The sequence below is a fragment of the Melampsora larici-populina genome (assembly GCF_000204055.1).
Source record: "Melampsora larici-populina 98AG31 unplaced genomic scaffold MELLAscaffold_38, whole genome shotgun sequence".
NCBI lineage: Eukaryota > Fungi > Basidiomycota > Pucciniomycetes > Pucciniales > Melampsoraceae > Melampsora > Melampsora laricis-populina.
This window is the reverse complement of record NW_006768802.1, coordinates 537,542-563,052: the sequence shown is the minus strand read 5'-3', so window position 1 is coordinate 563,052 and position 25,511 is coordinate 537,542. Positions and strand designations below refer to the sequence as shown.

General features: G+C 40.9%; 6 protein-coding genes across 6 annotated transcripts; 3 read left to right on the top strand and 3 right to left on the bottom strand.

The window, feature by feature from the left end:
* Positions 1-5,652: 5,652 nt before the first annotated feature.
* On the bottom strand, positions 5,653-6,942 carry MELLADRAFT_109704 (uncharacterized protein; the record flags this gene model as incomplete). The annotated part of the gene is made up of 2 exons (XM_007413672.1): positions 5,653-5,874; positions 6,856-6,942. 2 exons carry the CDS (start codon positions 6,940-6,942, stop codon positions 5,653-5,655), a joined length of 309 nt encoding a protein of 102 aa, XP_007413734.1.
* Positions 6,943-8,596: 1,654 nt separating this feature from the next.
* MELLADRAFT_90558 (uncharacterized protein) lies at positions 8,597-9,926 on the bottom strand (the record flags this gene model as incomplete). Its single annotated transcript, XM_007413671.1, has 6 exons — positions 8,597-8,761; positions 9,001-9,118; positions 9,170-9,206; positions 9,295-9,308; positions 9,581-9,719; positions 9,845-9,926. The coding sequence occupies 6 exons, from the start codon at positions 9,924-9,926 to the stop codon at positions 8,597-8,599; spliced, it is 555 nt and encodes a 184-aa protein (XP_007413733.1).
* A 2,127-nt stretch (positions 9,927-12,053) lies between these two features.
* On the bottom strand, positions 12,054-12,908 carry MELLADRAFT_109702 (uncharacterized protein; the record flags this gene model as incomplete). The annotated part of the gene is made up of 4 exons (XM_007413670.1): positions 12,054-12,352; positions 12,431-12,564; positions 12,633-12,764; positions 12,811-12,908. 4 exons carry the CDS (start codon positions 12,906-12,908, stop codon positions 12,054-12,056), a joined length of 663 nt encoding a protein of 220 aa, XP_007413732.1.
* A 984-nt stretch (positions 12,909-13,892) lies between these two features.
* Positions 13,893-15,768, top strand: MELLADRAFT_65952 (uncharacterized protein; the record flags this gene model as incomplete). Its single annotated transcript, XM_007413741.1, has 6 exons — positions 13,893-14,228; positions 14,309-14,632; positions 14,692-14,808; positions 14,873-15,175; positions 15,252-15,347; positions 15,601-15,768. 6 exons carry the CDS (start codon positions 13,893-13,895, stop codon positions 15,766-15,768), a joined length of 1,344 nt encoding a protein of 447 aa, XP_007413803.1.
* A 2,145-nt stretch (positions 15,769-17,913) lies between these two features.
* On the top strand, positions 17,914-19,977 carry MELLADRAFT_109700 (uncharacterized protein; the record flags this gene model as incomplete). Its single annotated transcript, XM_007413742.1, has 7 exons — positions 17,914-18,493; positions 18,580-18,756; positions 18,831-19,215; positions 19,293-19,373; positions 19,474-19,531; positions 19,614-19,734; positions 19,823-19,977. 7 exons carry the CDS (start codon positions 17,914-17,916, stop codon positions 19,975-19,977), a joined length of 1,557 nt encoding a protein of 518 aa, XP_007413804.1.
* A 955-nt stretch (positions 19,978-20,932) lies between these two features.
* On the top strand, positions 20,933-22,299 carry MELLADRAFT_109699 (uncharacterized protein; the record flags this gene model as incomplete). Its single annotated transcript, XM_007413743.1, has 2 exons — positions 20,933-21,357; positions 21,420-22,299. 2 exons carry the CDS (start codon positions 20,933-20,935, stop codon positions 22,297-22,299), a joined length of 1,305 nt encoding a protein of 434 aa, XP_007413805.1.
* Between the last annotated feature and the right edge of the window lie 3,212 nt (positions 22,300-25,511).

The following is a 25,511-nucleotide window of genomic DNA, read 5'->3' as shown; positions in this document are numbered from 1 at the left end:
GAAATCAGATACAGTGGCTTGTAGTGTAGTGTAACTTGAAAAGCTACACTATCATAAAGGTCAAATTCTTGTTAACTGCATACAGCTATGCTACACACAAAACATATGGTAGCGTATTGTAGTGTAGCTGTCTCAGCATTGATGATCTCTACAAGCTGACAACATTGACGGAATTATTGTATAGCAGTTAGATTACTGAATATCTTTCATGTTAAAACAGAACCATATGAGTATCAATCAATGAGACAAAATGATGCTTGATGTACTCTTATATTGAAAGTGTTAGGGGTCAAGCATAAGCTTAGGGGGTTAGGCTTAGGGCAAGGATATTTTCACCCCTCTCCAAGGGTATGTGACATTAACTCTTCTGAAAATCATCATCATTCCTCACAATCCTGGATCTCACCACAACCAGACCTCACAAGCAGCAACACTACCACAGTTAATTTACTGGTATCATATTGGTGATACCCAGTAAAGTATCAAAAAGACAATACTGTAAAATCTGGTTGGCAGTAAAGTATTGGTTGAACAATACTATGTTTGATACCTTATCAAAGTCCACGATACCAACAAGACTCGCCTCAATTAATGTATCTTGAAGCAATACTGTTACTATACCCAATACTGTATTGGTATTTGCGCCACAATACCAATACTGTACTTGGTATCTAAGCCTAAATGGGAGAAATCATTGACCAATACTTTTCCAGCAACTGTTGGGTAAAGTATTGGTTTTCTGATACTATACTCAATACAATATTGAAATTGACAATACCGTCCCAGGGACCTGGGAGTAAAGTATTGGTCAGACCAATACTAAGTATTGAGATACTGATACTGGAAAAAAAGTTACTTCAGCGTCACTTTACTGTAAACAGTAAAGTAACTGTGGCAGCTTTGCAAGCAGCATGGCCAACATATCCAGCCCAGCCCAGCCCCATTCATTTCCTTTTCCTTGCTACCAGCAGCACCAATCTAACATCCCCCGTCAGATTGCTCTGATTTGTTCTGGGTTTCCACACTGTGTGCTATACTTGGGCTAGCCTCGTGTTACCCATAACACTGTGAACATCATTCAAGTTCCCCAAGTTCAAAGAAGAAACTGATCAATAGTACAATTTGTCATAAAAGGATCCAATACTGCACACCTGGGCTATAACACCCACACTACATATGTGCAGCAAGCTAAGTAAATAGTTGTATATCATGCACATACAGGTCTGCTCAGTCTTTTGCCCATCAGAATAAATAAATCACATGTTATACCATGTAACTTTTATGACTTTGAAAAAATTGTCCCAAAAATTCACTACATTTAATTCTGTAGCTGCTCAGGCAATATTGTTGAAGCTGTTTCTTAGTAACAGAAAGGATGTTACATGCAGTTGAGCTGATGAGATTACACCAAAATGTTGAGTCAGTGTATGTAGTCAATATTTTGAATGCTTTTGTCATTCTGAAAAAAGTTACAGCATGTATTACATATGAATAACTTATCCTGATGAGCTGATAGCTGAGCAGAACTGTTTGTACATGATAACCACCTATTCACTGAGCCTGCTACACATATGTAGTGTGCGGGTTATGGCTCAGGTGTGGAGTGATAGATCATTTTATGACAAATCATACTCCCAATCATTTTTTCCTACCCACTTGGGGAAGTTGAATAATGTTTGCAGTGTGATGGATAAGATGATACACATGTGGTTGTGAAGTACGTTCTGCTGCATTAAGATCCCAACAAACACTAGCAAAGTTTTTCTCCTCAAGTGACCTTTGGATAAGCATAGCTACAGCATCCTATGTGGATTGTGTTCAATGGAGCCCGCATTTGTGACTGCGGCACCCACCACTCAATCCAGCTAGTGGAGTCCTTAAAGTATACTACTGGATTCAAGAATTAATCAGTGAAAAAGGATCATCTTTCTAATCAACCTTCCAATTGTGAATCAACTCTTACACCAAAAGATCAGCTCCTATATCAAAGTATTGAATCTAATGCTGCTGCTGCTACTACTACTAATACTACCACTGAAACATTAATGAAAAGTCCAAGAAAACCAGCAGATGATCAACACTGCAGACATTATTCGGGTTCCCCAAGTGGGCAGGGAAAAATGATTGGGAGTATGATTTGTCATAAAATGGTCTATCACTCCACACCTGAGCCATAACACCCACACTACATATGTGTAGCAGGCTCAGTGAATATGTGGTTATCATGTACATACAGTTCTGCTCAGTTATCTGCTCATCAGGACAAGTTATTCATATGTAATACATGCTGTAACTTCTTTCAGATTGAAAAAAGCTTCCAAAAGATTGACTACATACACTGACTCAATGTTTTGGTGTGATCTCATCAACTCAACTGCATGTAACACACTTTCTGTTACTAAGACATAGCTTCAACAATATTGCCTGAGCAGCTACAGAATTATATGTAGTGAATTTTTGGGAAAAAAAATTCAAAGTCGAAAAAGTTACATGTGGTATAACATGTGATTTATTTATTCTGATGGGCAAAAAACTGAGCAGACCTGTATGTACATGATAGACAACTATTGACTTAGCTTTCTGCACATATGTAGTGTGGGTGAAATGGCCCAGGTGTGCAGTATTAGATTATTTTATGAAAAACTGTACTATTAATCATTTTCCTCTGCCAAATTGGGGAAGTTGAATGATGTTTACAGTGTCAATGTCCTATTTAAGACCAAAGACAGCATAAGCTAGTATCAAAATTCAAACTGAGGGTGGTTTAAGGTATAGACCTAGATCTGTGATTGGACAAAGTGAATTTGGGAAGGATGAAGTGAATGTTGAACCTAAGAAGTTATTTAAAAAACATTCAATGGGGATTAAGAGTGATCATACTAAGCCATTAGGATGATTAAAAGTCCTAGAGTTAAAGAAGAAAAGAAATTAGTAGAGGTTGATTTGGGTTATGTAGATTCTACAAATCTCTAAACTAAAAAGATGCAATCCCGACTCGCCACTTTTGGTACTCCAAGTCCCGGTTTGTGCTTCCTTTTCCAGTCTGTTATGTACTTTGGGACCCATTATATATCATATTCGCTACCCCTTGCTCTTTGTTCTTTTGCATCTCGATTCGACTTTTCATTACTACAATTCAAAAGAACCATTCAATTTCTGTTGTTGATCAATTCCCATGTGTTGGTACAGATTTTTCAGACGCCAATCGCATGGAGTTTCTTTTCCTCATTGCCTTTGCCGTTCTATTTTTCAATGTCTCCGCCAATTGATGCACCTTGTCTTGATAAAGCATCTACCGCTACCCTTTGCCTTTGTTTGATGTTACTAAAGGAGGCGAAATTCTTTTGTGCTTTTCCATTTTGTTCCACATATGCACCTACTTTTTCTGAAAGTAATGCAAATGTGGCTGCATGGTCATTGTCTTTCACCTCACATGCCCCTCACATGTCGGGTGGCTTTTCACCTCCTCACCCGTTTACATTCTACTTCTCTTTTTGCCTTTGACTTCCAAGAAAATGTATATAAGGTTGATCTTTTTGGTGCTCTGTTCCAATTCGTCAACCCCTTCCGAAAAAAATTCTCCCCTACTTCCATTTCAATCTCCTTTTCCAATCCTTTCTTAACACTGTTCTTCAATTCATTTAGCCTAATACATTGTGGTACTCAATACTGAAGGGCTCAATTTTCTACCACATCACCTGTTTTGATGCTTTTGGAACAAAGACAACTGAAAAGCAATATGGCATAACAGAATGGTGAAATCAACAAACCTGATATCTTATCATTTGATAATGATATATAATCCGAGATGTTTGAAGATAACCAGCATTTGCTTTTGTTTGGCCCCAAGGAGAAAAGTTGTGAACACAAATCCTGGTTGTTTTGCAAACATGAAAGGGAACAAGAATCATATACTCTTGTACGTTAATCAATTGTCTTGATGCTATTTGCTCGCGCTAATGGTGTTTTGATCAGCATTCAAGGCGCCTGCAAGTACCAAATCAATTTTTTTGCCTACGCCAATGAACCGAGTTTACTGCAAACCAAGTTCTAAACTCTAGAATGGTAGTGTCCAATCTCAACGACTCATCTCCAACTTTTTTTATGAAGTTGATCATGCTATGTTGGTCACGACTTCTTGCTATGTTAAAGGTTCCTGGCAAACAACACCACAATTTCAGGTCTGGAAATTATTGTAGACCATTGTACTTTGCAGGAATAGTCCTATGTTAAACCGGCTGTGGTGGCTATACTCGAGCACTCAGATGATGCCAATGCCGTGGGTCTCATGATTTTGCCGTCACTAACGCGTCACTGACATTTTGTGTATCAGTCCAGGGGAATCATTGTATTTAAGGTAGCTTGTTACATGCGACCTCTTCGAAATCTACTCGCCGTTCCAACTCTCTTTCAAGTTAATCGAGAGTTGGTTGTCACTGGGTACATGGTTGAGTTTGACGCCAGAAACAACAGATTTTGTATATGTGATGCAACTTTGCTCATTCCCTTCTTCATTTTCATTTTGTTCATCGGCTATGGGCAATCAACCCTCATGTTTTAGTTTACTGGCATCTTCACTCACCTTGAGGCAGGTATGCAATGCTTTCCAAATATCATGTACTTAATTAATATATGTGAAAATTCCACAGCGTAGGGAAAACTTTCCACCACAAGCATAATTTTTGTTGAACTCGGTTCAACAGACCAAGTGTAATCATCTGTTTTTGTGGAACTATGGCCTTTACTGCAAGTAAAAATTCTATATTGCTTAGATTTTACTTGATGACATCAACTCGAGTTGAACTAAGTTGTTGTTGAGTGTCAATGAAAGAGTTACTGATAAGACGAAGAATATGTTCCAATGATGGACATGAATTTTTCAACAAGCAGCCTGGGTAGGGACCCGGTGCCGTCTGGCGGGCATGCCCGCCGGTTCTCTAGTCATTCAAATTGAAAGAGTGGTACTCTTATTAAGAATTCATCAATGAATAATCTTAAAAAGAATAAGAGAAGTCTGTTGCTTAGTGCTAATGATCTTGAAAGAATTCAAAGCTTAATAAACAAAAAAAGAAGTTCAAAGTAATATTTCAGTGATTCAAATTAGGACAAGAACCATTAGTGTGCCACATGTCAAAAACCTTAGGTAAGCTGTGTACTCTCAAAGACTTTGCAACCACTATCCTCAGATGCTTATAAGATGGTGTCCAACTGGCTTCAGAGAGCTTCACATAGTTGGGCCCAGTGTCCAGGACTGTCACTGGGGAACTCAATGGGCATGAAGTTGATCAAGTCACTCTCTTGATGCCTCTCAGGTCTCATCAACATCCCACCTGCTTCTCCATTTCCAGTAACAAAACTAGTTGTAGAGCACACTGCAACATATAATCCCAATTCAACGTGTTTACAAATCCCAGAATTCATCATAATAACAATTAAATCTCAATGTATTTGACAATTTATTCATTAAAGTAATCTCAAGTATTGTCACCATAGTTGTTATACGATAGTGCGAGTCAAGATCTTCTTGAAAAAAATAAATCTAGTCACATGTAGAGCAGAAAAGAGATGAGATCAATATAAAAGTGTCACTTGAAAATTGGACAATCAAGATCAATCTGACCATGTTAAGCTGGCAGAGACTTCTCCACCGCTTTATGCACGTCTTGCGGATGCACGACGACCTGATGGGGATGGAACTGGTGCGGATTCACCTGGTGGGGGTGCAGGCTCAACCTTGACCTCAAAGGCTAGCACTCCGTCAACCTCCTTAAAATCTGTGGTAGGATCAATGACGTCCTTTAGATCCGACCATTTGTTTACGCCAGCTTCCTTGCTGACCAAAAACCTGTTTCTAACATGACCCTTATCTTGATCCTTAATTTTGATCAAGTAGTGTGTCCAGTCTGCGTCCCGAGCTATCTGAAATTGTGGTGCCATGACCTCCTTGCCGTATTGCGTCAGCATGAGCCCCGCTCGCTCGGGAGCGGGGACCGGCGAAAATCCACCCCGAGCACTTTTTGGAAATGCATCCCGGCTTCCGAGCCGACCCCTCCCCGTCGGGGATCTTCATGTACGTCTTCAGACCGCCCCCCGCCACCGAAAATCGGGGGCCTACCACTGGGAAAATGTAGTATTTTTCCCAAGTGAAAAATGATTGACCTGAAGGACAAAAAAAATTGAAAAAGGTGGAATTCTGCATTCATTCTGCATGTGCATTAACACTGCATTTTTCTGCATTGATGCTGCATTTTTTTTCATTAATGGTGCATTAATGGTGCATTTTTATGCATTAACATAGCATTTTTAATTATTTTTGACATTAATTCTAATCATTTTGCATAGCCGAAAAATACTACATCTGTGCAGTGTACCGAAATATCGGTTCCCCGTCGGTTCCCCGTCGAGTGTTAGTCGGTAGAGCTTGCTAGATCAAAAAAATTCATAAATCTGCTTCACGAGCAAGTTCCGGCTGATATTCTACTGTTTCGTACAGGTATTTCATTGTATTTGATTCCTTATACTGATGTATGAGTTGTTACGAGGCCTTCCTCACCTTTCATTTCTCCCTATCTGCCCTCGATTCTACAGCTCTCTGCTATAGCTCGGTTCCCCGATAAAAACCGGGGATCCTCATACTCTTGCCCGGTCCCCGCTCCGTCGGAGTCGGTACGGTGCCGGGGGGCTGAGATACCTAGCCCGAGGCACCGTACCGACGGTACGGAAGCCGGAGATCCCCGAGCCCGCGGGAAACGGGGCTCATGCTGAGTATTGCGTGTTTTTAGTCCTCCACTCCCACGCAAAAGGTCCTTCTCGTATCTCATGCACTTGATTGATCAAAACGTCGTAGTAACCCACGTGTACGTAAGGCATGGCGGTCAAACCATTTATCAAAAATGTGATGGCGAATAATAAAGCTCCGATGAATTTCAATGCATCAGACATGTTTTCGGTGTCTAGTTTTCATGAAATTCATCATTAAATCATCAATTGTTCATGATTGTAAAGTCTAGTTCAATCTGGTCTTGGAATGCGAAAAGAAAAGAAAAACGTGTATACCCACCTAGGTTTCAACTTTCAAAGATTGCGAGATCGCACTGGTGCTGAGTGGTATCGTGGAATTGCCTACGGGGTCATGTAAAACAATCCTCAATCTACTAAATCACTAGAATATCGTTTAAAAACTCACACTGAATAATCAGGGCTCAGAACTATAAAGATCAGGTGGATTGATCGCGGTATGGCTGTTGAGAGCATTGATGAGAAAGAAGGATGGAGATTTATAGTCAATTTGCCACTGCATCCCTTGGGAGTGAAATGGCTGCAACCGAAACAAGAGCATTCCATTATGAAAACCCGTTACACTCCGGAGCCCATTAATTTCCGACCCTAGCGACTTGGAAACGTTTCTTTGAATGTTAGGATCGAATCAAGATCATAAAGTTAGACTTATCGATCGCGTCAGACTCAAACATTGCAAAAGAGGGTAAAGACAGGATTATGGCGAAGCTCAGTTCCATCAAACATTTCACTATCACCCTGGTCATGAGTCGAAAGGGAGTTTAAATTCCATAAACCGTCGGGCTTTAGATAAGCCAAACCTAGCGGGATGTAGGTACGTACTAACCATTACAAAACTTTCGGGTTATAAAATGAGAGTTGAACTTGCAAGATGAGTTTTGCGCTGTTATGGTTTGATCGAATTTAAACATAAAAATTGCCATGGTTGAGTTTGACCATCGACATCAGTCACACCCCCCATGAATAGGAATTCAGAATGATCATTACAAACTCGTTAAAAGATGATTGACAACGACTTCTTTCCTCAACCTTGTCCAATCCGGTTGGTAATCCTTTTCTTATCTTTACATTTCACCTATTTCTCTATATCAAGCTTATGATTTATTCAGGGCAACAGGTGGCTTGCGGTCCTGATAATTGGAGCTCACTTTGGAAATGTCTTCCGAGTGGTTTGAAAAGGTATGTACCTCTCTTATGGGTAATAAGACTCTTTTCTAAATCATTATAAAGAATTAAAAGAAGGAATTCAAAGAGCTATACATATTGAAACTGCACCTTGGTATACAAGATGGTTTAGATCACAGTGAAAAAACAAACAAGTACTGAATTCAATTCTCACAAAAATTCAATATCAATTGAAGATTCTAGTATTTATCTGTCCTCATGTTTGATTCAATTGCTTCTTTTCAATCATGATAAGATTATCAAAAGGATATAATACAAAATTTAGATTTCCAAAAAGTGACTTATTTAATACAATTTCCTAATCAAATATCTCTTTGAAATAAACTCGACTGTCATCATCTACCAGATTCATTCTTCCATAGGTTTTAGAGTTGGATTTTTCGCTCTCATATCTTCTTTTTTCAACTGCTTTTTCAGAACCTAGGGGAAAAAGCATCCAGTGAAGTCAATGAGGCAGTTCAAAGTCTATGAGAGAACTAAAAACAAAAGAGTCAACAAAACTGTTGTTGTTTCAAAGTTTGAGCTGGGTCTAAATCCAATGCATCAGGAGGTAAAGTAGATTGGTTTCAGTTAAATCTAGCTCGATCTTGTTCCCGAATCATATCCGCAAGTTCTAAATTTTTAGCTTCAATATTCCTTTTCTCCGTTCCATTTGATCAATAGCTTCTTGAGCACTATTAGCTTTCGATTGCATAGCCTTGAATTTACTCAACATACCTAAATATTCAGTCCTTAATTGTGAATAAAGATTAGCCAATGCTTCATATTTATTCTTCCGCTAAGTTACTTGATCCTGTAATGAGGTCATCATCTCATCTTTTGGAGAAAGTTTTGCATCAATGTTTTGTTGGACCATCATCTATCATATTGTTCTGACATCATTTGATATCTTTCATACTGTCCTCTCATAGCTAAAACTCGTTCAAGGCTTGTTTTTGTTCATATTCTTTTAACATTCTCGCTTGTTCTGCTATATCAGGAGCTGGTGTTTTGAGGCTTAGGCGGGATCGGTTTCACTTCTGGAGTCTTGGCTGGTCTTCGTAGTAATTCGGGTGCATCTCCACTATTTGTCAAGTGAGGTGGCTCTTGAGGAAGTTTAGAAATGTTGATCAGACCAGTGAGATACTTGTAATTACTACACTTGTAATAAAACTTTTGTAAATTAGAATGCTGAGCATTGAATCACTCTCGTAAAGGTTGTAGTGCACCCATCGCATCAGCACCTATGGAAGACAGTTGATCTATGAGATAAATCATTCAGGTTGATAAATCTTGTAAAAGCATCAAACAGATTATGATTCAATTACTTACGACAATGCATGGCTCTCAGCATACTAGTGATAAATTGATGGATTTCCTGAATTTCCTTGACGTGAGGCACAAGCGCATCAATTCAACATTCATGGTTGATTAAATCACGAAAGTGTGCAAAGATTAATTTTCGAAAAGAATCGATTTGATTTTGAAGATTCATCAAATCCGTAATAGTTTCCTAACTATCAGTGAATTAAACAAATCGAACAGAGTTAAGAGTCAGTATATAATGACGAAATACATCAAAGACCCTGATTGTGATTGCAGATTGGAGATGATTTACCCTTCATTAGGATCATCAATATTATTCAATGAAATATATTCCTTGTATTGGAGTAATCCATCAAATTCAGGATGTTGTCTATGAAACCTGTGTTTAGCCAAGATAGTAGAAACATACGCATGAATCAAAGCACCATAACCTGCCAACCAGAAAAGAAGAGGATACAGTTAGAAATTACACTCGATTTTAGAATAGAATTGAGGATTTAGGACATACCTCATAATCCATCATGACCAATTGTTCTTGCATAAGTTTCTAACTAACCTGACTGTGGTTGTCCTTCTCTTACAGTAAGTGGATGATCTTCTTGTAAAACTTTGTGTACCATAATCAAAGCTTTGAACATTTGAACTTCATCACTTAAAATCGGTTGAACTCTGAGTCCCGTCCAAATTGATGCCGAAGAATGATAATCTCAAGTATAAAGAATACATTCTATTAAAAATCAAACCAAATCCTAAAATCAGTAAGAAGCCATAATTTGATGAACAATATTGGGTTTGGTTGAAAGAAAAACATGAGACTGAACTTCAAACATGCTTTTGTTTTGGTGCGGTTTCTTCAGGTGAAGTTGCTTTTTTAATAATGAGAGTTACTGCTGTTAGAACAAAGATTGATTTTTTTGGAAATCTCGCCAATTAGGGGATACAAAGTTAAAACTGGGAGTTTTTTCCCAGTTTCCCAGTTTCCCAAATACAGCCAAAAATGCAAACTGGGAAACTGGCTGAACGTGGGAAAGTTCCAAACACAGCCAAAAACAAAAACTGGGAAACTGGGAAAAAAATCCCCAGTTTTAAACTTTGTATCCCCTAATTTAACAAGATTCGTGAACATCAATGTAATCACCAAACGCGGACTACCCATTTGAAACAATGTCAAGGTCAAGTAAAACAAGATCCTCAATATACATGGGAAGCAGAAGTTCATGAGGAACAAAACAATAATTGCAAAGCCTTTCGCTTTTATTCCTTGAATAAGATAACTAAGATAAATAAGATACCACCGAGAGGCCAGTTCTAAAAGGACAAACAGGGACATGTCTAAAAATCGGTATCGATTTCAAGAGCACAAGTAACATCAATATCCAAACCACAATCATCACAAATTTTAAATATCTTACAAAATGCTCGATTCTGAAAGCCGCTTCACCAAACTCAGTCATCATCTTCATCATGACCACATGACCATATGATGTTAGAATCATACATATATGGTTATTCAATGAGAGACAATGAGGGCCTACCTTCGTTACATGATGCGACCAGATTGACCATGCCAATGAAATCTTCAAACTCCTTCTGCACTTCCTTGATGTACTTTCCCAAATCAATGATGCGGATAAGATCATTTGGAACAACGTCTCCATGCAACTCAATGTGTTGAAGGGTATCTTTGATTAAACTTTCCCATATTTGGTGTAACGAGAAGAGACGTGAATAGAAATCTTCAGCAATAATTAACATTGTGATGAGTGATGAAATGAGACAAGCAACTTGTATATAAGAATCAATTGTGGGAATACTTTAAAAAGTCTTGGTTGATTTTAAAATGATCGGTCAGAAGTACGAATGTTGCGTTTGGAAGCACTCGTTTTATGGGTGTAGCTTGAAGTTTTTGTTTGGATACTCCAAGACCAATAACGATCTGATATTGTCAAATGCTTCAGCTTCACAAAGGAATTTTGGGATCTCATTAAAGGACAAATACAAGCTGTTCACAGAACAACCTATCTCAAGATATGCTGATCTGTCTGGTTTTATTTCATTTGCTTCAATGAATATATAAACTTCACTGCAAACATCATTCAACTTCCCCAAGTTGAAAGAGGAAAATGATCAATAGTACAGTTTGTCATAAAAGGATCCAATACTGCACACCTGAGCCATAACACCCACACTACATATGTGCCGCAAGCTAAGTAAATAGTTGTCTATCATGTACATACAGTTCTGCTCAGTTTTTTGCCCATCAGAATAAATAAATCACATGTTATACCACATGTAACTTTTTTTACTCTGAAAAAAGTGCCCCAAAAATTCACTACATATAATTCTGTAGCTGCTCAGGCAATATTGTTGAAGCTATTTCTTAGTAACAGAAAGGGTGTTACATGCAGTTGACTTAATGAGATTACACCAAAATGTTGAGTCAGTGTATGTAGTCAATCTTTTGAATGCTTTTGTCAATCTGAAAAAAGTTACAGCATGTATTACATATGAATAAATTATCCTCATGCGCAGATAACTGAGCAGAACTGTTTGTACAGGATAACCACCTATTCACTGAGCCTGCTACACATATGTAGTGTGGGTGTTATGGCTCTGGTGTGAAGTTATAGATCATTTTATGACAAGTCATACTCCCAATCATTTTTTCCTGCCCACTTGGGGAAGTTGAATGATGTTTGCAGTGCTTCCAAAGATAACAACAAACATAACTTAGAACATCAACAATTCATACATAGACAAGTGGTTCAATTTTGGTTCTTGACATGTTGGAAGAAAGCTTCTGCATGAATCAACAGTTGCATGCGTATACCATATGGAATACCCCAACCATTCATATGTTCAGCGGTGATGTGATCAAGAAACATGAAGTAATGAAAATCATCAATGCTTTGCGCATTTAAAATGGGAAGCACTTTTTTAATCATTTTTGCGCGTAACCCAACAAATCGAAGGTATTCCACCAAAGTGGAGTTCTGGATTGCACGTCTAACTGAGGATGTTGTTAATTGCCTACCTCGACCTTGCCTGGTGTGAATCGAGTATTCTGAGGAACCAACAAATGGAACCAAAAAAAATATATTAATATCATGTCCAGACGTTTGAAAACAAAAAAAAACTGTACCTGGAGCCGCAGGATATGATTGACTAGATTGTGCGATGATGGAACTGTCTTTGCTGGTGATTTTGATAGGGTGACCAGGGTGACCCCGCATGGCCTCGGCACGAGGACATAACCGGATAGGAGCTCTTTGTGAGCTTTCATAACACCGAAAGTCAGCAACCTTCACCCTATTAATTTTTCACCAGCGACTTAGCAAGCACACCTTCCGCGCGCGGTGGTCTCTGGAATTTCGAAATTCGATTTGATATCGGGCGCTTGGGCATCCCCAGCAGGACGATCATTATTCGGAACTTGGTGTACAGGAGGCAAACCAGGGTCAGTCGCAGCACGGCGGCTATTTATTATAAGGTTCAAGTTATAAACTTCAATCAGCTTTGAACCTTATCACACAAGATCGGCGGTGATCAACCACAAAGACTAAAAATACCCACATCCTTTCCAATTTGGCAGTGGAGGCGGTGTTCGCGATGTTGGGCATTCTGCAATGGGATTGAAGTTTGCGACACTTTTTGGGAGTCAGTCGTCAGGTAAAAGGCCAAACGGAAGAACACGAGCAACAAGCAAAGGCCAAAGAGTCCCACAATAGCCGCAGTGCCACCAAATCGAACCTCACCATCCACAGCCGTGAACCGTGGGAGTTGTGATTGCGCAGCAATAGTTTTGTTTGACGTGATTAGGTCTACCAATCGCCATCCATCCCACCAGAATGGGATGAAGGCAAGAGGTAAGAGGACGGTCTGATCAGAACAGACATCACACTTGTTGTCCATCACGGAGCTCCACTTCGTACTCCTCATTATTTGCAAAAAACCCAGTGTTTGCAAGCGAATTTCCCTTTTTTTTTCCTTTTCTTGTTATCTTTTCCAGTCCAACTCTGACTCAAACTTTAACTCTGAAACGTTATTTGTTGCAATCAACTAGAGCACACGAGATAGATTTTGGAAAGGGTGAAATAAGCATTTCATATAAAATAACAAAATAGTGAAAGATAGATAAAGCTTACCTAGAGCGCACGAGATAGATTTTGGAAAGGGTGAAGAAAAAGAACCCTTTCCTCTCGTGGCTCTAGGAGTCTTATATATCTACATATTACAAGTATTCATACGTAACAAATATGTAAAGCAAGTAGACAGCGAGACGTAACATTTTATGTAAGATGAGCTAGAGAAGGATGAAAAGCACACACTCGAAGATTACATGTCAACGGAATCAGAGGACTTTCTCATGATGTCAATTGATGATTCCAACATTATTTTAGATCTTCAAACTACCATCACCAATCACATCAAACCAGTATGACTCCAGCACTGTCCCGCAGTTTGGGTCAGTCTTATCTCTTTCTCTCTCTCTTCATTGACTCCGCCGTGTCTCATTTATTTATAAAACCTTATCTCATTCTGCAGCTGCAAGCGTTAACGCAAGAAGCACGCCGGAAACAATTACCCCGCGCAGATCCCCTTTAATGTCACTTTCCCTCGGGAGTTTCAATAACCATAATGGGTTATGGAACCATGGTGACGGTGGGAGCCCAACTCCTGACGCTTTCACCACAGACTGTGTCCAAAATGAGCAATCCCGCTCCCCAAAGGCGCCAAGAGTGGGAACTTCGGCCAGCGCTTCGGACCGGCTTGCCCTTCGGAACGGCCCTTCAACTCCAATTGAGGTCAACGCCAACAGCATGACCGGGGTCAAGTATCAACGCTCTCTTGGACCAGTTGATCTAGCGGTTTGGGATGCCATGGCAATTGACGCTGGCTTAGACCGCGACCATAGGAAATGGGGGCGGACCCAAGCTGAAGTAAGTTTCACGATTTTAAATATCACGGTTTCTATTTGTAAAAAGTAAGTTGACACTTTTTTATCTTATCCCTCCCTCAGGTCATTGGAGAGCACCATCGATATATGGTGCAGGCCTCGGTTCAAGCTCGTATTGTGTATGATCTCACAAGCATGCAAGAGAAGATGCACACGATTTTCGAAAGCCTAGAACGTCTGACCAGCCGCCTCGAGTCCCACATGGAAGCTAACATAGACTCTGCTATGGCGCCTGACTCAATTTTGAGCCACATCGATGTCATGTCTGACCGCATTGCGCGACTCAGCCGTCACATCGAGGACAACCCAGCTCCGGCTACTCAAGCGGTGGTTCATGCTGACCCAATGCCAAGGGTTGGACCATGGGCGCCATCCACGCACCTACAAGTATGTTGTAGTTTCCCTTTCTTCAGATTGACACTGATATATTGACCGTCATTTATTAGGATTTTTTCAAACCGCTGGTACGGAGATTGCTCACCCAACCCACGATTCAAGCGTACACCACAATGTTTGATGGCAAAGGAATATGGATCGTGAACTCTTTGTTCAACAATGTCAAGGTAAGATATTGGTTGAAAGATCTTTCATTTTTCAGACCCCGACTTATCATATGGGACTCTTCAGCAAACTGTGAACCGACAAGGGCCAGCATGGACGACCAAACATCTTCCTGCCAACATTCATGGTGTCAGCGACGTGGCAGGGACTAAGTTATATCACACTACCATCAAAAATGCATGCAAGCATGGTCGTGCAAAGTTGCACAACTTGGTGAGTATTGTATTCAACAATTGTCATGACACCATGCCTCCCTCTGCTTGTGTTGTGCTGATGTCTTTCCCTGAGCTCTTATCAGGGATCTGGGAGGTTAAAACCGGCGAAGTGTCTGATACCCCCGTTCCAACCCTCAAGGAACTTATCTATAAAGTGAGTAAATGCCTGACTACAAAACCCACAAGTCACCGAATTTCCTCACACTTATCTTACCTTCTCTTTCTACCAGATTGCACTCAAGTTTGGCACGTTAGGTGATCACACTGACCCTCAATCGTTGTGGAATGTAACCAGCGATCCGACTCGGGCTCGCATTGCATACCTTGTAAGTGGCTAGTGATTTGATTCTATCTCGTCAGCCTAACCATTCCTCATGTGTGATTTGGATTTGGCTTCTAGCGACGAGAAGCAGCAAAGATTTACCAACATGGTGGGAGACGCGGTGCTTCGATTTGGGCCTGTGTTGATCGCCAGCTTGACAGACTTGCAGGATCACAACCTGATTATACTGTTGCGTGAGTACCTTCTTCCGGCTGAGCTGAGATTTGGATATTTATTCCCATCTACCACATTTGAAGGTTTTACAACATCGTCTATACGGACGATCGGAACGTATTCAATGGCAAGACCTTCAACACACTATTTCATTCGGTTTGCCTGATGAAGAAGCCATCCAGGCTGGTATGCATCAAGTCAATGTCAATAATGACGCCCAAACCGACAAAAATATGGAAGCCAGTGAATGAAATGGAATGGCTCTAACCCCGCCTCTGCGGATGACCCCCCTTGTTTAATCCCCCCCTAAAACTATGAAATCCCTTTTCCTTTGTCTCTTTTGTTCCTTGTTCCCATCAACGGAAATTATTAAAATTATTCATAATTTTGCAATTCACGTCATGATGTTGTTCAACCCATATTTGCAAAAGCCAAATGAGAGGGACGCACGCCACTGCAATGACGGGGAGACCATCCTACCGGTGAGAAGCACTGCTCACCCTAAAAAACCCAAGCGAAAAACCCCATAAGCCCGTCAGAAATGCCCCGGCCCCGTGATGGGTCCACAAATTGTAAAGCCCGACCTAAAATCTCGGCCCGTTCGTTGCGGATGGTTGACCACTCTGACCGCCATTAGGCCGCAATTGCGCAGCCTGATGGCAGCCAGACGCTGGGTTTGTGGCACGCCTCTTTTCGATCCCACAGCGGTCGGCCGAGAGGGCTGTCCTCGGGCCGCCCATCACTCCGCATAGAAAGACCGTCTTCAGGCGGCCCAGCCAGGCCGTCCGTGGACGGTCTAAACCCTCCCGTGGTGTACACTTTAGAGCCACCGTAGATTTGTCCGTCCACGGCCACCGTACAAATTATTCGTAATTGAAGGACAGAAATCCCGCGGTGCGCCCCGTCTCTTTTCATTTCTCACAACACTCCAGTATCGGACTCTTGAAAGTTCTCACAAAACGTTCTGGTGGAATAAATCCAGGCCAAAGATTGGAAGCGATTTCACGCCGATCTGCTCGAGTTTTGCGGGCGAAAAGGCCCAAGCTTGCTGAAATCGACCATGATACGTCAAACTTCCAGTGGTGTAATGGTCATGCTCTTTGCGGAACAAGCTTTGTACAAGTTCTTTGACCACTTGATTCTTGCGTTCAAAAGTATGTAAATGGAATTTGATGTTGAATCTCGCGGTCAAAAGTAGATGATAGATGTTGAGTCTTGCAGAGTCTTGCGGTCAAGAGTAGATGACATTTAACACGGACTCTGAATTTCCCCGATGACTGGAGGTTGAGTCTTGCGGTCAAAAGCAGCTGACGGTCGATGACATTACCAACTTTTGGGCTGGACAGATATCTACAAAAGACAAAAAGGAGGAAAAGGAGAAGTGTTCAGGGGTATGTAAACAATCCATCCCACAAAGCTTGACGAGTCAACTTCCGAGCCGAATCATTTGAATCTTGCTCGCAAACCTCGGTCCACCTTTTGGAAATCGACTGTAAGTAACGACAATTGCGTAAAGCGTCGACCAAATCCGCATCAATTTGGCGGGTTGGAAATCGGCCGGCAGATGTCTTGCCAAGCTGGGCGAGGGTTGCCATTGAGCTCAGTATTTCCCTCGGCTGGACAGCTGTAATTTTTTTCAGGTGACAGCGCCCTGCAACGCACAACTGAACTTCTTTCCCAATTCCTCATAGGGTTCATTTGAGGTTGAACCCCCGTCACCATATGTCTTCATCTACGTAATTGGTCGATCGCACCTATCGCGTTCCACACAATACATGTGATCGATTGCGCTCACCTCACGTAAAGAAAGAGAAAGGTAGTCCACGGATGTATGAATTTCTTTATTTTTGGCCCAATAGTCGTTGGGATACTGGGATTCAGATTATTCGGCCAGGTCAGCAAATTTGCTGACCTGAGCCTGGGAACGTGTCATTTCCGAAAAAACGAGTTCACACGGGAGGTTCCATGTGGGAACACGACCTCGGCGTTGGATGAGGTTTGTCTGAATAACTCCAATACAGGTTACGTTTCTGACAGAAACGTAACATTTAGTCATTCAGATTCGGGAGCATTGGAGATGCTCTTAGTCATGTTTGATGACATCATGTAATATGGACGTTGATGAAGCTTTCGACCAAGACTTTATGCCGGCCGATACACATTCACAGCAAATTGATTGGCAATGTGCTTTAAGCTTTACGTAAGTAATTGTCGCCAGTTTACTTATAAACACTTCTCCTTCTTGCCGTTTTGTCTTCTGTAGATATAAATCCTAAATCTGTCCATACCAAATCATAATCGTACATATTCAAACCCCAGCTAACGACCTCTTACGACCTTTTACGAACTACATCATGAAGTTAATGATAATGGATCAGATCGGCTTATCATCATTGATGCCGAATCTTAACGTTTACAGTTTTCTGGATCAGTTGATAATCTTGATCTTATCAGTTTACTTGATCAATCAGATCAGATGGAAAGTTAAAGAATACTCAAATAAATCAAAAGCAAAATCATTAAATAGTAAAATAGCACCTTTAGTGACCTGTACATTGCCATTCGATTTGAAATTCTTATATCATAAAATCAATTCACTTTTAAAAGGTGATCCATCAAGTTCATTAGATTACCTTAATCCCTATTCAAAGCTAACTAAAGCTATCAGAATTAATGTCTTTGGAACCGAAATCATTCAAACCTTTTCACATTTGGATGTTAAATATATTTTATCTAACAATTTTCAAAATTGGGGTAAATCTGATAGTTTCATAGAGGCTTTTTATCCATTGTTAGGTGATGGTATCTTTAATTCTGATCAAAGATCACTTTGGTCTTGGCATAGAACCTTAAGTAGACCTCATTTTTCGAAACAAAGAAATTCTGATGCGGATGCTTGTGAAGAACATGTCTCTAGATTGATAAGTTGGATTGAATTTCAAAATATGTCTGATCATCCTGTTGATATTCAAGATCGTACGATTCGATTTCACTTGTCTGATTCTTCTCGTGACTATCGATGGATTTGTGATTTACTGTTTTGTTTTTGTTGGGTTTTGTAGTCTTTTCACGTTTAACCCTTACTGTTGCTACCCAACATTTCTTTGGGTATTGTTTGGATATGCTCAATGATCTCTTACTTGATAGACCTATACAAGAAGGTGCTATAGATGCAACAGCTTTCTCCGCCGACTTTGCTGACGCTCAACTACATTGTTTATCATATGTCTTTATACCATGTAAGCACCTCGTTTCGATCTTATAAAGTATGCTTTCAACTTTAATCAATACCTCTCTTTCTCCATTCCCCTAGCTTTCATCGTCAGATTTTTTCAAAAATTTGCACCCGATTCATCAACTCAAAGAGTCTTAGCAACCGTAGATGTGTTGATAGAGAATGTAGCCAAAGAGCGTAGTTTATCAGACGATCAACAAGAACCTGAAACCCTACTCGATGGCATACGTCGATCAGGTTGCTCAAATCACCTTCTTCGTCATGAACTTCTCAATATCCTAATTGCCGGAAGAGATTCACTTTCTTCTGCACTTACTAGTTGTTTTTATGAATTAGCTGGCCGCGATGAGCTTTGGCATCGACTTCAATTAGAATCTGGCCATCTTGCTCAAATTTCTAAAATTTCTATTGATCAAATCCATCAATGTAAATTACTTAGGGCAGTGATTAATGAAACTCTAAGGTTTGTGGTTCCAGTTCTTCCAATCTTTTACATCTGTTCCTTATCAACATCATTGATGCGTTTTCTGTGGTTTTCAGACTTCATCCACCTGTTTGGTGTAACCTACGCGGTGCATTCGAAGACGATGTATTACCATCGGGTATATTTGTTCCAGCTGGGTCAGTCTTGATCGCAACTTTACTTATTCCACATTTTAACTTCATCTTTATATCTTTTGAAATCGACTTTTTCTGATCAACTGCTTACTCAAACATCTAGAACCGATTGTCGATTTAGTATCAAAGACCTACATCGAGATCCAGAAGTATGGGGTATGGTCAGTAATAAAAATAGATCATCTTGATACATTTGTGAAACCGATGAAGCTTGGATTTGATATTTTTTTCAAATCCGCATAGGATGCAGAAGAATTCATACCGGATCGTTGGTTAGATGGTAGACAAGTCTTACAAAGCAAAGATCCATTTAGTTTCCAACCATTTAGTGCAGGTCCAAGACTTTGTCTTGGTCAACAATTTGGTAAGTTTTTTTTCCTTGCTTTAAAATGAAAAGAAAACCCCTTTCTCTCAAAAGTTAAACTCACCTGGAACGTTTTTTTTCTCGTAAGCTTATACTCAAATTTCTATCGCATTGATTAGATTAATCAATCGATTCTCTAGAGTTGAGTTAGCAGGTAAATCAGCCATTAAGGAAAATATTAAGGAAGTCCACTCTGTGACTTTGAGCTTTCAAGATGGATTATGGGTCAAGTTTCACAAATAAACGATCAAAAACAAACCAGATTTGATTGTTTTGATAAACGTTTTTTCCTGATTTTAATTCGTTCAAACATTTTTTTCTCTTTTTTTACTCAAGTGAGGATTTTGTTTATTCAATCAAGACTTTAGTAGTAAAAGATCATGTTCTTTACCCCTTTTTTTCTTGGATTTCTTGTCCATCTGTGTAATTTGATCATCTCAGCGACCAGGTTGCAATATTTTATATACCAAACTTCGTTCCTTTAGGCCGGGAAAGCCGTATTATACAAGATTTCCAATCATATTTTGATGATGTCTTACAATTACAAAAATGAAAGACGATTTCATTCTTTCAATCTTCGTCGAAGATTGTGCCATAACCGCTACTGGCATTCAGTTGCGCGCCCTTTACCCAGCATCATAATAACGTCATATGGAGCTACCTACCTGTGTCTCCACTGACAAAACTTCGAAAACTAGAGAGGCCTCATCAACTTGGCATTGGATTCCATACCAGAAACACGATGATCTTGAAGGGAGTAGAGTGTTGCCCACTTCTACCCTGACCGCCGCAGAAGCCAAGATCCTTGATGCAGTGATCTAAAAAGCTTGAATTCCATCCCTCATCGAGAACCTTACCCTGTTCTCATGTCGCCTTGACTAAGCCGTCATCGGAGTGAGACTTGAGCGAGGCGCAAGACTGACTGGAATGACCTTTGCGGTTAGGTGAGAAAAGATAGCAATCATATAAAGATCGAGTTAGATCCAGTTTTCAAACTTTTCTAATCATCCTAAATCATTTGATTAATTCATCTTTGTATATACTTCTCGCTCGATCGATTCAGCCATTTAGTCTTTTGTCCTTTTTACCTTGTCACATACGTATATTTGTTCTTTTATCGATCTTCCCTTTAATACTTCATTTCTAACCAACAGCTCTTATCCTTCCAAGTCTACCCGACCTCATCAAAATATCAATCATGCGTTTCTTCATTGGCCTTAACTTTGTACTTGTGGCCGCCTGTCTGGCCCGATCCCAGGCACAAGATGCTTTGAAACTGAACCCTCGTGGAGAAATCCAAGCTCGCGCCGACGCTCCTCCAACCACTCCAGCAAAATCAACCGATACCCCCGCAAAGCCAACCACTCCAGCAAAATCGACCGATACCCCCGCAAAACCAACCACTGGACCTAATACATCTCAATTACCAGCTAGCAAAGATTCCAAATTATGCGCTATGATTGTGAAGCAAATGAAGGAATCTGAAGCCAAGAACAAGAATGCCGGTCAGCCTGCACCCAAGACAGGAGCAACAACAACCCCCTCTGGTACATCTCCGAGTCCTAAACCTTCAGCTTCTGGAGTCGCGCGTCGCTCAAAGCTCACAAAAAGAGCTGATATTCGGTAAGCTCTCTGAAAAAAATCAATGTCTTATCCATCTCGAGACTGACGAAATCCTTCTTTAGCAACTTAAACCGCCGTGAGGCAGCGAGCACCAAGGACGCACCAGCTTCAACCTCTACAGATTCCAATTCATGCAAAGAAATGGAAACCATGATCAAGGCCGCAAGAGCAAAGATGCAAGCAGACTTGAAACAGGCAATGCCAGCACCCAAGCAAGACGGTGCCAAGAAAGAATCTACGCCCAAATCAAGTTCTACTGATCCTACCCCCAAGACGAGCCCTACTGATGGCAAACCCAAGACAAGCCCGACTGATGCTAAACCTAAAACAGGACCTACTGACTCACTCCCCAAAACTGGCTCTACTGATCCTACCCCCAAGACGAGCGCTACTGATGGCAAACCCAAGACGAGCCCTACGGATGCTAAACCTAAAACAGGACCTACTGACTCACTCCCCAAAACTGGCTCTACTGATCCTACCCCCAAGACGAGCCCGACTGATGGCAAACCCAAAACAGGCCCTACTGACTCACTCCCCAAAACTGGCTCTACTGATCCTACCCCCAAAACTGGCTCTACTGATCCTACCCCCAAGACGAGCCCGACTGATGGCAAACCCAAAACAGGACCTACTGACTCACTCCCCAAAACTGGCTCTACTGATCCTACCCCCAAGACGAGCCCGACTGATGCTAAACCTAAAACAGGACCTACCGACTCACTCCCCAAAACTGGCTCTACTGATCCTACCCCCAAGACAAGCCCTACTGACGCAAAACCCGACAAAAGCGCTCCTGATGCTAAACCCAAAACAGGACCTACTGACCCACTTCCCAAAACTGGATCCACTGATGCTAAACCAAGCAAAAGCTCAACTGATACTAAACCCACTACAGGAACTACTGATGCTATCCCAAAAACTGGCTCCACTGATGCTTAATCACAATATACTCTTTCTTTTACTTTGAGACCAAGTCTTTTCAAAAATACTATTCTTTTGTAACCCTGATATGTACAACAATCAAGACCTTAATCTTTCAAAATCTTATTTGTATCATTTTCACCACTCGACAGTAGTCTAATCTGTAGTGATGTAATGGTTCTATAGAATTTAATGTTTTGTGAGATCATAGCATTGTGATTTAGGTATATTGTTTGATTTAATTACATCAGCTTAAGTTTTTGATCATACCTGGTGCTTGAACCATCAGTTTTAAAGAGATTTAATCTTGGATTCTGAGCTAAAGCTTTACCTAGAAATGATTGTTAAGTTTCTTGAGAGCTTTTGATATCAAGTACATCCTCTTGGAAAAGGCAATTATATTCTGATCAATGTCTATGTTGGTTTGGTATTCGAGTTGTTGAGTTTAATGCTGTTTAATGAATCTTGGCACCTACTGGGGTCCTGTCTGGCCCTTGAGAGTGAGGGTGACGTAGGACGTATCTTTTCGTATATGTAAAGGGTTACATGTATGGGATTCAGTATGGGCATGCCGCATTAGGCATGGGTTTAGACAGACTGCACTATACCTTTCACTCTGATGTCCAGCTCCAGATCATGGTCCTACTCATCATTCTTTCGAGAGCCATTCTTGGAGTTTTCTGGAGTTACATAGCTCGAAATCTAAACAAAAGTCACTTTATCAAGTCCGTCTCGTCATCGTGTTCTCGAAGTGTCACCTCGGAGGATTTGCTTACTTCAGTGAAGGTTTCAATGAGAACCTTACACTTTTCACCGTGTTTGCTCGCACAAAATTCAGTACATTTTTTTTTATTTCATTGCTTAGAGTGCCTCCTGAGCCGTAGGCTATCAGGCACTTAACTACTTGTGCTCCGCTCCAGTAAAAACCCCAGTGGGGAAAAGGTCACGTGCTGGCTGTTTGAATAGTTACAAGTGTTATTGAAGAATTACCCCAAGCCTGCGACGGTAATACTTAGTCCAATACCGAAGGGGAGAGACATACAAGTGAGGAGAGAAATCTGGCCCTGTGGTTCGGGGCCGAAATTCAGGGCCACAACAGATTGTGGCGCTCTTAGGAAGGAGAAAAGTTTTCCTCTCTCCTAGAATTTCTCCCCTGATTCTCTCTCCCTCAACTTGGTTCTCTCGTTATTTTCTCATCTTCCTTCTACAGCATTCAGCGTTTGGAAAATAAAATTTTTAGTTTATACACATTCTTATATTAACACTCCCATATCCAAAGGCAAACTATTATCGTGACTGAAGGAAGAAAGAAAGTAGTAGAAATTTTTCCATCCTGAGAAATTAAGTAGCTACATCACATTTCACAAAACTTTCACCATATACTATTTCGCCATATACTATTCCGGTTTTTAATTCTGTTGTGGATGAACAAGGAGCAGAAAGACAAGTTGTTATTTAACAAGGCTCGTCTTCAAGAAATGGCATCGATGTCGAAATCAGTGGAAGAGAAGAAGCTAGCTCAGGCAGAAGAGAGGAGGAGGAGAGCCGAATCAAGGGTTCTGAAAGAGGGTGAAGGGAACGTAGACACGAACCTAACACAGGACCCGAGTCGATTAGCTGGAGAAGAAGATCTGGTGGGTAGTCATCAGGCGACACACGGAGTAGGATCTAAGTCTGGTGTGATTCAAGAGTCCTTAGCTGAGGAGGAAGAAGATAGCCTGGATTCGAGCTCGGATTTGGAGTCGGATACTAGAGATGTGAAACCGCTAGAACTGAAGAGGAGAGAATTAGAGAAGTTGGAGGCGAGACGAGAAGCAGAGAAACGTCAACAACACCTGAAGCGCTCCGCTGCGCACCGCTTTTGGCCGGTTTTTTTGCAGCGGGACGCTGTCCCGCTACATGTTGAACCCGCCGTCGCCCCGCTGCATGTTCAGACCCGATACATGACTGGCAAAGCGGTGCGCTTGTTGGACTCGCTCTCGCCCCGCTTTGATCTTTTTGAAGCCAAGCAAGCGGGCCGAGGCGAAGGGTACAGCGGTTTGAAGAAACCTTGTCCTGCATTTTTTGTTGAGTTGGGGGGCCAATCTTGGTGGTCAAGATAATCCAAAGGGTTACTCAGCACCACACAGTGAATCAAGGACACTTGTGAGTTCAAATCTGATTCACAGCCGTCTGATCAAGACTCTTAACATCTGATTGTTCTAGTCTGATGACAAATTGAGGTTCTTTGCTAAGGCTGTACAGATAAGCATTTGAACTATTTCTACATCCACTTCGATCGATCATGGTAAAAAGATCAGTTGCATATGTATCATTGCTTATAGAAACTTGTTTGTCTTTACTAAGTCCAAAAATTGGCTCAAATTAGTTCAGTATTGGTATTTCTTTGCTAAAGTAAGATGGTACACAAATTGTTTGAACAAGCAAGCTGTCTACAAGTGAGGTGTTTATTGATGATTTGAACTCTTTAAGATCAAGAATCAGATTTATTGATGTGCTTTTCCAGAAGAACTTCTTGAGAAGCTAAACTAAGATGCTACAAAAAAATGGTCAAACAAGGTTTCCTCCAAGTGACCTGCTTATTGAGAACTTGAAGTCTTCAAGATTGGGAATGATATTTCTTGAAATTGATTGTTTGATTTTGATGACATTTCTTGATTTGCATTTCTGTGAGTAAGAGGTTGGTATTCAGTAGATTGGTTTGTTGGAGTGAACCAATGATGATGAGATTGATCGATTTTTCGACTTTAATTGATCACTTGATTTTGAATGCTTCATATGTTACTCTGAAAGGTATGATGCGATGACCGGAGGGATTTCAGGAAAGGATTGGGGTGGATTGGGTTAGTTTGGCCTCTGAAGAGAAGATCAAGGGTTGAAAAGAACTTACCAGATATGATTTAGGTCATCAAAAAGTGCTGGGGCATTGATAATTGTTTTTTGTCAAGGACTTGGCTTGTTGAAAAATGGAGGTTATGGTACGTTGCAGAGGTAGGAAGGGTATTTGCTGTACTTGTTTTTGTCTGATGTATCCATGTTGGTTCGCAGGTGTCCAATCTCGATATGAGAGCTCTATGAGAGTGTTGGCTGTCAATACTTGCAAAATCCGCTACATGCCGCTCTGAGTAAGGGCTGCGGGGCGTAAATGTAAATCGCCCCGCCAATTTAACAACCCGCTACAACCTCAATGTTAGGGGTTGAGCGATGGCGGGACGCTTTGAGCCGCTACA